Raw genomic sequence first — 15,065 nt, forward strand, 5'->3', positions numbered from 1 at the left:
CCTATGATGATTTCGGGTGTGACAGACAAGTACAGTACAGTAGAGTGACCCCCTGGCCCTGGGGACCCCCACACAGTAAAGGTGGTTGCACACCGGCCGCGTTTTTCGGAAAACCGATGGAGAAATGCCACTTAAAAATCCGAATTCGCACCCCGGTGTGGAGACTCAACCATTTCGGACGCAGGGTGGCTCACCAGAACCGGTGCCGGCCCCTGGCCACATTCCTGGGTCAATGGTTGACGATGGTCTGTCTATCTAATCTATATCTTAGTGGCAAGGGACTTGTTATTACAAACATCACACCTGTGTGAACTATTCTGGACAAATAGGCCTTCAAACACACATAGGCATTATGTAACAACCAGGGTTGCCAACATTGGAGTGTCAGAATTCACATTTGGGGGGGGGGGGGGGGTGGTCTGGGGTAGCCACACTCCCTTTGTATAGCTTCACTGTGCACAGGTGCATGATGGTAAGCTGAGTTTTTAGCAGCCAGGTGGCGCTGTTGAGCTTCACACTGCACAGCTGCATGACAGGAAGCTGAGTTTTTAGCAGCCATTGCATGATTTTGGGTGACAGTACAATACAGGGACCCCCTGGGGACCCCCACACGGTATAACTGTCATTTCTCAACCGCGGTCCTGGGGTCTGGATGTTCTGGGGACCCCCACACGGTAAAGGTCCCTGCACACAGAGCACGTTTCTTCTGATTTTTAGCTGCGTTTCTCCATCGGTTTTCCGAAAAACGCGTCCAGTGTGCCTTAACCTTAACTGTGGGGGGATCAAAGGTATAAAAATGGTACAATGTATGTGATGACATCATCACGTCGCACATGCGCAGTTTAATACGGACACGGGTTGCCATCCAAAGCCACGGATATCCCCCAATCCAGGAGAAATTAAGGAGAAATGACAATTCAGGAGCACAGTTCGAGATTAAGGATAGTTTTTCTTCTTCAACTTAAATCACTCAAACTGTTTTAACAGGCTGTATCATAGTGTATAAAATGATGGTTAACAATGAGAATAAAAGTACCTAGTGAAGGGACTATACTGTAAATCAAATCTTTGCCAATACCAAGCCCCTATAACTTTGTCGATCAACTAAAATCAGTACAAGGGAAACAAACCCCCTGGGGCTTTTTATCCTTTTTGATTGTACTAGGCTGTACTGTTTAACAAACTTGTTAATAAAGTAGTCAATCAATCAATCAGTGAACTGAGGTTGAGGACTGTATACTGAAGAGTATATGCAAAAAAGAATGCACTGCAACTATGGCATCTTATAAACATAATGGTGTCTTTATAATTTCTGACAAATGTAAAACATTCAGCTTTGTGTTTGCACATTCTATGTATGATTCCAAGACCTAAAAAGATTAGTAAGAATTAAAACAAAATTACAATAAAATAAAAAATATGTATTTCACAGAGGCCTACTTTTAAGCATCAGAGCAATAACATAAATAAGTACACAGTTTCAGATTTCCCTGTTCAATTACATATCCCATCCAACCGAACAAAGATGTGCTTCTAAGTTTTGGGCAAAGGTGGATCACACCATAACAAGTCATTTAGTCCAGAGACTTCAGAGTATAGGTAAACTCTTATTAGAAAAAGTCTGAGGCTTTTCGTCTCTTGGGAATCTGCAGTAGGTTGTCTGTGATGGAGGCTGGGTCTTGAGAGGAAGGGGTACCCGTTTTGGTCGGTGTTGGCGTGCCTGTGGGTGTGGATGGGCCACCAAATGGAGTCGCGGCTCTATGTGAGGGGGATGGGGTGTAACTTGCCCTTAGTGCTTTGTCTGTGTATTTACTAGATGTCCGATTTACAAGCTTCTGCAGGGCAGGGGTGAGGGCTGGGCTCAGGCCCTTTGGAGTGAGACTGCAAAACAGAGTTTATTGGTCTGTTAGTTTAAATCATTATGAAACAACATTTGTGCTATAACAAATGCTATAACAACTAATACTAACAACATTATTATTATTTTGCCAAATCACATAAATACTTACAATATATGTAGTAATAAAGTAATAAATGAATACATAGAATTAATTTATTCAACAATGACAGTTTCAAAATAACAACGCTGCATCAATGCTAGACAATAATTAATTACTAAATTGCAGAGGATATAAACATGAAATGGCAAATTTCCATAATGATCCTATAACACAGGGGTTCTCAACCTTTTGGGCTGGGGATCCCCAAATATACTTTGGCCTCGTCTCAAACAGTTTGAATCAACATAGACGACGCGACAGACAATACAGTTATGACAAGACAAGCAGCATACAGGCAGAATAGCAGGGTATAGATATTCCTGGAAAGATACATTATTATCTTGTATGGACACAAGAGGGCAGTGTATTACATTCACTATTCATGAAAGAGCAGTGACAGTAGTGTGTCTAGGAGAGGAAGATAAGTTAACCCACAACAACAGCAGAAGAGCGAGCCATGGCAACACTACATTATACTAGCTATTCTCAATTTATCGACAGAAAACAAGCAACAGCTGAAATCTGGTTTAGCCTCTATAGCAAAGCAACAACTGAAATCTGGTTTAGCCCCTATAGCAAATAAAGATAATGTTTCAAAGGTTTGGACATTAAGTCATCTTGAGAAGCATTTATAAGCATTTCCTCATTTGAGCTGGGTGATAGAGAAGAAGTGCATTTAACAGAGATGTTCTTATTAAGCAAAACTTAGTTTAACCCATTTTGGGCGGGAAACCCTTTTGGTGTTTCAAGCATTCTGTTATACTTTAGCTATTGGAAAATAGCAGATCTACAAGCTCATAGCGCGCTGGCTAGCTATGAACTTGTAGGTCTGCTATTTTTGAAAAATCGTAAAAATGCGGCACAAATCGGTATATATTCTTTCAGAGCGAACGTTTTTTTTATTTCGACGTCAGGCTAAATGGGTTAAAGACAAAAACATCACTTTAATCACTTTGAATTCTGAGATATAAAGTGTAGCACTGAGATCTTGAGAACACTAAAATTAGTGACTTTTAAGGCATCTCCCGTCCTCAGGAGCAAGTTTTGTCTTTTGGAGGAAGGTTTCTACAAAACATTATGTCAGACTGTAGATGATGGAAGAAGGGCATTCTCTGAAGAAGGGCATTCTCTGTGTTACTACTTGTGACACCTTAGAACACCCAAAACAATGCTATAGGTGGTGTCGGTATAAAGGTCTACACTTTTGTATGACTACATTATTTGTACTTCAAAACTATTTACCTTGCAAGGTTCTCTGTGACCTTTCGCAGTGCATCTTGTTTCTTTGCACGGTTTTTGGCAGCAGCTTCATTGGCCATCTTTAAACCCAATCTCTCTCTTCTTCCTGGCTCTGGAATCTTTTACAAATATTATCTCAATGTTAGTTTATGAATTTGACAATTCACATTAAATTAATGTTTGATGAATCAACCACCACTAGTTTAATACCTTAAATGACGGGCCATGGTTCCTCTCAGCATATGGGGTGTCCGACCCATCGAGACGGAAAGGGGTACTTTCTATCTCACCCCAGGTCATTAAAGGGGAATCTGCGCCTACACCTGTGGAAACATAATTGGGAACATATTTTAGTCTTAAAAAGCACAAGCAAGACCTACAAAGAAGTACTAGTGCTGCACAAATATTCCTTTTAAAACACACATGTGTGTTCGACTCATTCAAACCGAATCGAACTGCAAATGTATATAATTTTAATATAAAATATTGTAGCCTAATATGTAATAAAACTTTTGCTCTTTCGTTCTCTATATGCGCCAGCCGCGGTTGGTGCTGAGAAATGCGCTCTTTTGCAAGATCAAATGAATGAGTCATACTTATTAATCTTACAGCGTGATCCTAATTTTTGTAATGGTTTAGTTTAAGCCTGGGACTATCTGGGGAACAGAGACACATCACTCCAACTATGTGCTCATTGTGCTGCCTGTTATAGAAGTTAGAACAATCCTTACATCGACATGAAAATGAAATGGGAAATAATCTAAGCAATGCATTTGTTTTTGGTTTAAATCAAATTAAGGTAGGCTACAAGATAATTGTGTCACAGAAGGGAGCTTTAACACGAGAGACAAGAATCCATGCATAGTTTTTACATTGCGTTTTCAGTCACTGGCTGCGGTTACATGAGGGCTTTTTCATTCAGAATGAAAACTTCAGAATTAATTAATTCAGAAGTAATGTTTTTTGCTGTGTTTACATGGGAAAGGTCATTCCAAATGAGTGTTTACATGGACAATACTTTTAAATCCCATGATTTCATTCCACATCAGGTTTGGGGCTGGGAAGGCTTCTGATTGGATAGGGGGCGGGGGGGATATGTTTACGTCCAGTGGTGGAAAGTAAGTAAGTACATTTACTTTATTACTAAAGTACAATTTTGAGGTATTTCTACTTTACTTGATTATTTTCAATTTCCAATACTTTTACTTTTACTCCACTACATTTCAGTAAAACAAAATAATAATAAAAAAACACTTTTATGCCGTATAACTTTATATTTGATGTATCCTGTAGCGGCCTCTCATAGGCTACAGTGTAGCCTATGAGAGGCTTCTCTCAGAGATGTGAAATTAAACATGTCTAGTTTCTTAATATAATTAATCGCAAAACAAGAGCATAATATAGCCATACCAATTACATGGAAACAAGCATGCACAGAAAGACCAGAATGAACTTCAATCCGAATGAGTGTTTACATGACAACTTTTAATAGGATTTAACCTTTATTCTGAATGAAAAGGGGATTTAACTGTCCGTGTAAACGTAGCCATTGAGTCTCACTGTAAACTGTCTGCCTTCACTACCAAATGAATCACCGTTTCAGCTTGATCAGTTATAATTTTTTTATCAATTAAAGTGACATTGTGTGATTAACCAAAATGTGTTATACGTCAATCATTCTTTTATATTCAAATATTCCTTCGAATATGGAATATTCGTTTGCAGCCCTATTAGTACAGTATTGGATATAATGTTTAAAGCACACTTACCCGGAGAAGGGGAGGGTGCTCCTTCAAAGCCATATCCATTCACTGTTGGGGATTCATGTGGGATTAGTTCTTTCCCATCTGGCCCTACTTTACCCTGTTTGAACTGTGCACAAAACATGGTAAAATAGATTCAGTTAGGATTTACCTATTCTTTTGTATTCATAGCATACAAATTAAAATACCAATATACAGGAAGTTTTATCCAAGCACTTCCAAAACTTCCAAAACAGGTCTGCAACAATTAAAGGCAATTGTAAATGTTGCACTCTCCTTTCAAAAGACTAAGAGAATATATTTGCATTTACATTGCAATATGTATTCATTAAAATATAATATTAGGAAAGCTCAAGCTTAAATCCATCTTACTTTATATGCCCTCGTACATCATTATGGCTCATGAGAATTACCTGTGCATTAAGGGCTGCAGCCTGTTGAATCTGGCTTTTGTTGAGGGCTTTGCTGAACGGGTCTACAACAAAACGTGTGTTCTTGTGGACTACCTCCCTTGGCTTCTTGAAGAGAGCATCGTCATCTTTCACTCCTATTGTTAAGATTGTTAAATAAATAAATAAAGTTTACAGATTGCTTTTGGATCCTGCCATGAACAAGCATTTGTGTAAAACAGTGTACCAAGTCTCCTTACCCTCTGGATAATACATCAGAGCATTTTTTGCTTTATACTCCCAGGTCTCTAGTCCGGCTTTGACACAATCAATGGCTGCCTTCTCTGCTGATGGCAAGGCAAGATTTTCCTCGCGGCGCTAGGAGGAAAAACAAAGCTTAATTAGCTTTGGTGAAAAGATATATGACAAAATGTGCATTGTGCTACTATCTTGCATTGCAATGCATATATACCTGTTTGTATTCTGCCTCCGCATCATATAACCATGAATGTCTCAACTTCTCCTTGTCTTCTGCCAGCACCATTATTTGCTCAAATGAGGCATTATCTTCACTGGTATTCTTGGCAAGGAAACGATCCAGACCAGGCAGTTCTTTCTCTTCCTCGTCATCCTTCTTTTCTAAAAGTACACAATCAATGAAAATATAAGGAATACTGTAAAGCTTTTTGCTTACTTATCCTAAATGCAATGACTTTATGACTGTAAAATCATAAAGAAATTTATTATTTCCGATGAAGATAAACACTAAACAGAATCATTATGTGAAATGGACTAGACCAGTTCGTAAGCTGTTGGGGTGCGTGCACCCCCCCCATAAAACAGCTACATTCAGATCTTTTCCAACAGTGAGTTGCAATTTCTCAGGACCAGACAAATTTGGATCGTGTTGTATTTTGTCAGAACAAGTCTTATAAATGGGGTAATTTACCCATTTTGGGCGGGAACCCCTTTTGGTATTAGCATTATGTTATGCTTTAGCTATTGAAAAATAGCAGATGAGTGGCGCGCTACGAGCTTGTAGGTCTGCTATTTGTTTTTAATCGAAGAACGACTGACATAGAAAAATAGCTTTTTCAGAAAACTCTCAGGATGTAGAAGACATTTTTAGAATCTGATCTCAGGTCAAAATGGGTTAACATATCCCCATATATACCTTTTACGCCAGCAGCTTTTCGGCCAGGTGTGGAGGAGGGTGTGGATCCTGCACGCCCTTCTGGAGTCTCAAAACTAGCTGGAGTCACATCTGATAGACAGGAAACAGGAAAAGATATGCACTCACCAAAAAGCCACAAAACATATCTGGCCTATTATTTGGTTGAAACATTTGATTATCGTCAAAAACACATTTTGAGCAACAGTGAGTGATGTCATGTTTATTTATCTAATTAAACATTAACATTTCATCATATAATGGTGTTGTATGGTGAAAATAGTCTAAATACAATACAACAGGTTGTGAGCTTGTAGATTTGCTATTTTCTTTCCATTTCTTTTTCATGTTTGAATATAAATGACATTGATTGGTTGGTAGGTTGAAATTGTTTATGGCGGATGTGTGCCTTGTGGTGAAGCTAGTTAGTGCACTGACCACATGATACGTGTGAGTAACTATTACCAAAGATTGTTAATTTAGGAAGATAGTCCATCCCGATTGGAGCCACTAATGGCGACATGCAAAACCTACAAATTATCTCCCAAGTGGGTGCCGGCTTCAGACTGTAAATCTCACAAACGTCTGACTCCTATCCCACGATAGGAAAATCTCCTGATTTGTCTCTCTGAATTAAGCCATTTAGTATGAAATTCTTGGGAATATTGTGTGGCTTGTTACGATCAGGTCCAATATTTTGTTTAGTGACCATGGGGCGAAAGAATGGTTCAGAAGCTGTGTTCACGTGCACTCTTCCATTGCGATGAATAGACTCCAACCTGCTACCCATCTCCAGTAAAAAGGCGTCCGCCCACTTCACGCAGATACGGAAAGTAAATCGGAGATGGCGAGTCTTGCAATTTTTATTACCAGGCATTGGCATAACAGAATGCTGAAAAGCCCCAGTAAACACATCTGAAACAGATGTTAAAAAAGATAATACATTTTTAAAGCTCACCCTTCACCTTACTTACATGGTACTGAAGCTCGTGGTGTAGATTTCGTCAGAGATGAGCCATATCTGATGGATATCTCTCTCATCCTTGAAAGGTCACCAGTTTCTTCTGCATCTAGGTAATCCTTTTGTGCTTGCAGTTTTGTTACATCAGGGAAGAAATCACGTTGAATGATTTTCTCTAAACTCTGTTAGAAACAAATAAGTACAAAAACTTGGATTATGGATTGCGTTATATATACCATGTGTGACATTGTAGTGCATTTCTCACTGTTTACTTTTTCTTTTCTTTTGATAGATCACAGTAAGTTGACAGTAAACAGGAAGAAAGATGAGGGTGTGTACACGCAGCAAAGGTCATCAGGATCGGGACTTTTTCTCAAAGTATTAATTATACCCTGTTGTTTTAATCTGTGGAGACTGCACATACTCATAAATGATAAATAATATCTGTGTATACTGTAAAAGCGAAATGCACAATTTCAGCACCAGCAAGCATTTAGCAACCAAATAGACCCTTACTGTATGTGTCTGCAACTCCTAGACCTAGATGTACTGTAATCTGTAAATCAAGCAAAATGGTTCCATTTTCTTTTTCCATTGGTTCCTCGGAGTGTGCAGGGTCCAATTAGTACACTCATTTGTACACTTTAATAGAGACGTTTACAGTGCGTGTGTGTGTGTGTGTGTGTGTGTGTGTGTGTGTGTGTGTGTGTGTGTGTGTGTGTGTGTGTGTGTGTGTGTGTCTGTGTGTGTGTGTGTGTAATCGTACAGTATCTCCTTGAAATAATGTAATCAATGTTTATTATTCTGTCTTTAGTTAAAATGTTTTTATGAATTGAATACACGGGACCACCAGTCCACAATGGAAACCAGCCTTTTTGTGAACTTAATCTTTTAACAATCTTTGTAAACCGTACCCCAATACAATTTCCAAACTATTAATAAAGTATTCAATAGATATTTAATCAATCAAAATATGATTTGAGAAGCACTCCTAAATAACAGCAATCTAGCAACAAAGTGCCATTCATTGCTCAAAGGAAAGGAAAAGCCACTTTCAACAGGCATACCTCTATGTAGTCCTCTTCGTCCAGAACCTTTCTCTTGTACGTCCCAGCGCTCTCCTCTTCAGGTTGCTGTCGAAGGGCGACAGTGGCACAAGTTGCAGGGACAAGTGTCCCAGACTGTAACGATCTTCTGACGCTGGCACTCCCTTCCATGGTACAGTACTGATGCTATTTACACTAATACCTTATTAATTAATATGCGACGTTGTTGTTAGCAGTTAGCACACTAGCTAGCTCGGTGGGGTACTGGGGTCCCTCTTGAATGCCGAATAGAAAACAATTACCAATCGATACGATTCTCAGACTTAACTATGCCCTTAACTGGAATATGTACATCTTACTGTCGCTAACAATACTTAAGATAAAATCGTGATTGTAATCAAACAGTGTGTGTTATAAAGCGTGGCTGCCTCCTCCTCCTGATGAGAAACAACAACGCTACGTTCGTGCGTGACGTCGGCGGAAGATAATAATAATCAGATTCTTAAAGTGGTATGTACCCTATGTATTTACCAGATATATTTAGATTTATATAACGGCCAAAACGGGTATTTCTATTTATATAGTAGACAAATCCGAGACAAAGGAGCCTGAGCCAGGCTATATTTTTTATTATAAAGGGGGGGGGGGGGTGATGAAAATACCGTATTGTACCAACGTCGTTGATGTCGTTTTTGATGAATTGAACAATGTGGACCCTGTTGTAAACAAGTGTAATGCTTAATTGGGTCGTCCACTCACAGTTAACAGTCTTTGTATTGAGTTTGTGCTTAAAATGTACTGTAAATTCTACAAACTGTTAATAAATATTTCAATCAATTCAATCAATGGGCCATATATGGGGGTCCTTGGCTCATCAGAGGATGTCATATTGGCACATTTAAAAGTTAAAGTGGCACTTTTATATTGAATAAATTGTAATTCTGTACAGTCTGTAGGCTGTATAATGAGTATGTTATTACAATACAATTAGGCCTTGGGGTGGTTGTATTTTGTCACCCTGCTCTTGAGACATTTAGATTATGTCAAAGGTCGCTCAGACTCTAGACACAGGATGGATCTGAATTTCGCCTGAAGAAATGTCAGCACAGCACACCAAAACGGGTTCAAATGCGGGGTAGAAGATATATAGGTATATATATATATATATATATATATATATATATATATATATATATATATTCAGATATATTTTTATTTTCTCTCTAAGTGGCAAATGTTTTCAACAACTCCAAAATGAAACCAACAATTTAAAATAAATGAAATCATCTTTATTATCTGCCAGATCTTATAGCATCATCAGTGAGCTATGGTATATAGTGTCATGAATACGTACTCCACATTTAAAAAATGTAATCAAAACAATGTCACCAGGAAGAAATGTCCACAAGCATTACAAAAATACACACATGCACACACAGCACACGCACGCACACATACTGTACACACACACACACACACACAAACCATAAACGGTAATAAGGTAATTCAGACACACACTGTCCATAAACTTCAATTATTCAGTTTTCTGAAACTACACCAAATGATAGTCTTTTTTGACGCCTCCACTTTGCTCTTCGGTTCTTAAACCATACCTGTTGGAAAAGCGATGTTTCAAAGCAATAATTAGTTGTTTTCTTTCCAATACCAAGCAGCTTTGCCATAATAGGATTTGATAACAAAAAGAAAGCCTTGTAGGCCTACATAACATACACAGAACATCTGCACCCATCCCACTTCTGAAAGGAATTAAACATTTCCCCTGGAGCTGTGGGTGTTTATGAAGAAGAACTATTATGAAGTATTACAAATAAAATGCATTCTTAAGATCATTATGATAACAATCTTACCTCGACTCTTTCCTCTTTTAAGTGCGTGCTCTGTGCTAGTTTTTCCCTGGTGTTCACATCTGGATACTGATTCTGAAGGAACAGCTCCTCCAGAGCATCCAATTGATCCTCTGTGAAAATTGTGCGGTGACGCCGGGTACGTCTCTGGAGCTGACTGACAGACAGCTCCTCTCCCTCTCTGTGAGTGTCTCCCCACCTACAAGCGTCTGAGAACGTCCCTCTACTAGACCATCCATACTGGCATGCTGTGACACAAGAGACCTGATTTTAGATCAGACTTAATGTTGAATCACCTCTGAAATCAGTTAATCCAACATGAACACAAACATGAACAAAAAAACATGAGAAAAAACAAAACAGCAATAATCTGTAATGTGTTATTCTACAAGGCAAAACAAGTTTCAGCCTTACATTCATGAATAAAATCCGTTTGGAACACCTCTCCACATTTGCTACAGTAGCAGCAGCATATGCAAGTGTGATGAACTTCTGTTTGCCCTTCAGCAGTATTCCCAGGGATGCCTGTCTTTTCCCTTTGTCCAGCAGCACCACTCTGTCTGCATTCCTCTTTAGTGTTGTTAGGATATTTCTTCAGTATATTTTCAATTGTAAATGGGAACTTCTGTTTTTCTGTCTTAATCAATCCATCCATCTCCAGACCGTTCTTTCACAATATAATAATAACTAACTGCAACCTCCTTAAATGAAACAATTTTAGATAGTGTAGGTCCAGCCTATCCTTGCCTTCTATTCCGTGTCCTACATACTGCCTGGTCCTTATAGTGAAATTGTTGAGGGGAAAAAAGTGTAAAAACATAATCTCCCCTATGGACTAGGCACACAAAATTAATTCCTTGCTAATCTGGGCAGTTTTGTGTAGGGGTTAGAGTGGACAGCAGATTCAACTAATCTTGCCTTATTCCTTTCTCAAAAAGAAATCAGATTTCACTAGGCCTACATAAAATGAGAAGTAGAGAGCCTCTAAGATCCGTATTGTTGTGGTTTTAGAGAAAAGGGGATTGCCTGGTATTAGAAACCCGGGCTTAAAGATGAACCCTTCGGTGTGGTGAAAAACCTGATTAGAAGAAATATATTTCTTAATGTCACTTTCCCATTTGGCTTTATCAATGCTATGTGTAAACTATCAGGTACATATTCACCAATTCAAATAGAGAGTCACACAGAGGTGACAGCAACACATTCCTCTATACACACACATTAGTCGTTTATCCTCCAAGAATTAATACTGAAAATATTAGTGGTAACAAAGCACTTGACTGAGAAAAAATATTATGAAATATGTAGACAAGACGTATTCACTGTCACATGGGGTGTGCTTATCTGTGTGAAGCAGTCTTTCTGTGCTCTGCCCAGGTATTATAGGTTGTATTCATTTCCCAACAAATCCTGTTATTTCATACAAGGCAATACACCCTTTTTTCTCCACAGAATTAATGGATTTCACAATCTGTCTTAAGCTCCTCTCGTAAGGCCTTCTGAAAACAGATAACAATAAACACTATCCCGTCCCTTTCACTTGGGTTTAATAGCAACCAGATTGTTGATGTATAGTTTATTGAGCATTTGAGATTGTTATCCGTAGTTATTGTGCTTCTCAATAGAAAGAATTATATCACATTGACTGGTTCACAAGTCATTACTGGGGATTAGTATGATAAAGGTTTGCTTTGTTGGAATTGCAATATTGGGCGCAAAAATACATCCTTGAAAACGATAACTGTCTAATGGAGACTGCAATTTCTGTTAAATGGAATATTTTGACTATGCAATTTCATTCCAAAATAAGTATTTGTTTTCTATTGTTTATGGTTCATAAAACGTAAACATATATTTCAATTGTGTATTTTCACAGTGCCTCTCATTCCTTCATACGACTACAGTAGTAGCGCAGCTAGAGTTCCACTGTAGTTTAGTAATCCAAATGCTGCACTATAGATAGACAGAGAGGCAAACATCAGGAGAATAAAGTCAATCAATGTATTGATATTTGATCCTTTATTAAAACCCAATAGAATCATAATATCCAGCTACATATTAGAAACTAAACAAAATTATGACCCAACAGAAAACTTGGGTGGGACTATAGGCATCAACTAAAGAATGCACAAGACACCAAAGAGTCTTTTTCATTTTGTCACACTCGAGAGGAGGAAGTACCGTGCTGAAGAAAAGTGTATGATCACTGATTTGGATACTGCTGTTTTGCAATGTGGCTATATTGGAAAATGTTGAAGCCTAAGGAGTTAATGTTCCTTATCCTCACACTGACTGGTGATATATCAAGCATCCACGGTAAGTAGCCTAGTAGTAGTATAATAGTAATAAACATTATGATCTTGATGAGGTTTAAATTATTGTTATCCACTAGAGATAAATGCAAGCTCTAATATATGATTATGATTTAAGAGAAATACAATGATCTGTCACATTTTCATACAACTAAACTAATCAGAATATTCTTCTGTTTATAAAGGCTTAGGTAGTGATAAGCTGAAGATATCAATCTGGCCAAATCAAACCAATGTACACAATTCATCACTTCAGCAATACCTTAGCACAGGTAAACATTACTTTTATAACCAAATATAAATACCGGTAACCAAATATTTAAGATAAAAATAAATGTTTCTCTTTCAAAGTGCTACTAAATATAACATGCGTAACAAATATAATTTATTATTATGATTGTTATATCAATAATATAATAACGTGGTTTGTAAAGGTATCCTAAATGCAACTCCTTACCCCTGTTTATGAATTGGTGGAATGTAACAGTAAAGTGTAAAACTGAAGGGATGATTCCTCCCTCTCTGTACACTGCTCAGTGTCAACACAAGCATATTTCATGCCAATGTTCAATCTCAAGTCAGTTGTGAACTTGTGAAGTTAAAAACATCCCCATCAGGATATAGCCTATATGTGCTTTCAGCTTTTGTTAGATAAACAATGATAACTTTGTTATTTTCAATTCCTTTATCAAGACATTGTCTGTACCCATTGTTTTTGTTGCCAATGGTTCTCTCAGTGGGCCCAGATATTTACAGGCACACAATCATAATGTTCTCATGTTTGTAGCATCACACCATGGCCAGAATACAACAGGAATTCAAGAATCCCCCCAACTATGGCCTTACAGTGAGGGTCCCCCGATCCCAGGACACGATCAAGATAGATCTACAGATGTTGGACTTCATCCACAGGCCTACACAAGACCAAAGAAAAAGGACTTAGGAGTACTTGGTATGAATCTTGTGCCATTGCCTCCGGTGTAGGCTCTACCAAATTCTTCTATGTTATGATGCTAATATTCTAGATACAAGTTATAAATAGTTATGCTGCAATCTGTAACTTTCACGTCCTATTTGGGATGCAAACCTTAGTCTCCCATGTAGTGACCAAACTTCAGCCAAGATGGAAACCCTGCGTGGCCATGCTAGAATTCATGCAAATTTGTTTTTAATTGACTTGCCTCATTAAATAGTTTGAATTAAAAATAAGTTAAATAAATTATATTTAAAAAAAAATACATTTCACATTTAATGTGCAATTCACTGTAGTACTAATTTCTGACCAACATCATTATTTCACAGGATATGTCCTTGGAACACTTCTTATGACCGTCATCATACTGCTGGGATCAGGCATATCATTTTGCTTCTTTTATAAGAGGTCAGTGTGGTTAAAAATAAAAGGGAAAGAACTATGCATAAAATAGAGTAGAAATAATGCTCATATAGATAACTCAAACTACCATTAATGAGATAAAGATTAAAGACTGTAAAAGGTAAATATGGGATTGCTCATTTGAGCAGTGTCACAATATACATTGGAGATGAACAATTTTAACCCTGGCATCCCAATTTTGGGCATGTCTGTGCACAAAAATAAAAAAGAAGATTAAAGAATGACATGGTATGACATTAGTTTCAATATACGTGAAGAATGTATGTGCTTTTTGTTATGCCAGAAGCCAACGCTTCAGGAGAAATCAGGAACAGCAAACGTGTGACCGGGAAAGGCAGAGGGAGAATCTGCCCCTCTCTGCTTTCTCCAACCTTGCCTGTGAGCTTGTGGAGGAAAATACCACAGAAGTTCAAATAACACTTGCTGAAGATGAGGCCGGCAATAAGAACTTGGAAGAGGATTTGGTGGGCCAGACAAATAGTTCACCCCTGGGACCAGAAAGGAATACATAGAAATCCAATGCATGTCTTTATAACAGTCATCTATAATACGGTGCCCGTTTTGGTCAGATAATTTATATATATGATTGTTTATCTACCAAATATATAATGCACTTGCACTGTATACAATAATACAGAGTAATTATTGGCCACTGCTGATAATGATCATCCTTGACATGTATAGGCAGAACTTGATTGCAGGGTCACGGTGCATGTCAGCCCAACACAAATGTGGTTTGACAAATGAAAAGATCACTACTGAACAATTTAACTGTTTATGCCATAGTGAAATGGGGAAATTTGACTAAATATGACTAAAATCAAAGCTTCTAATTAGTTATGAAGGCTTAATTTGCATATGAGAGAAACATTTTACAAACCAATGTGCTTACCATGGTGACAATGAAAATTACGTGTACATTT

At 38.0% G+C, this 15,065-nt stretch overlaps 2 protein-coding genes across 2 annotated transcripts; both read right to left on the bottom strand.

Annotated features, from left to right (window-relative positions):
* Positions 1–1,225: 1,225 nt before the first annotated feature.
* ess2 (ess-2 splicing factor homolog) lies at positions 1,226–9,033 on the bottom strand. The gene is made up of 10 exons (XM_083793438.1): positions 8,591–9,033; positions 7,537–7,705; positions 6,566–6,655; positions 5,864–6,030; positions 5,652–5,769; positions 5,416–5,549; positions 5,009–5,111; positions 3,450–3,562; positions 3,243–3,358; positions 1,226–1,881 (listed from the first exon to the last, which is right to left on the bottom strand). The coding sequence occupies exons 1-10, from the start codon at positions 8,738–8,740 to the stop codon at positions 1,611–1,613; spliced, it is 1,431 nt and encodes a 476-aa protein (XP_083649564.1). The 5' UTR covers positions 8,741–9,033; the 3' UTR covers positions 1,226–1,610.
* Positions 9,034–10,107: 1,074 nt separating this feature from the next.
* On the bottom strand, positions 10,108–11,089 carry LOC310878931 (uncharacterized protein; the record flags this gene model as incomplete). Its single annotated transcript, XM_083793347.1, has 3 exons — positions 10,108–10,182; positions 10,438–10,682; positions 10,849–11,089. The coding sequence occupies 3 exons, from the start codon at positions 11,087–11,089 to the stop codon at positions 10,108–10,110; spliced, it is 561 nt and encodes a 186-aa protein (XP_083649473.1).
* Between the last annotated feature and the right edge of the window lie 3,976 nt (positions 11,090–15,065).

Source organism: Protomyctophum parallelum (assembly GCF_964188405.1).
Source record: "Protomyctophum parallelum genome assembly, chromosome: 21".
Classification (NCBI taxonomy): domain Eukaryota; kingdom Metazoa; phylum Chordata; class Actinopteri; order Myctophiformes; family Myctophidae; genus Protomyctophum; species Protomyctophum parallelum.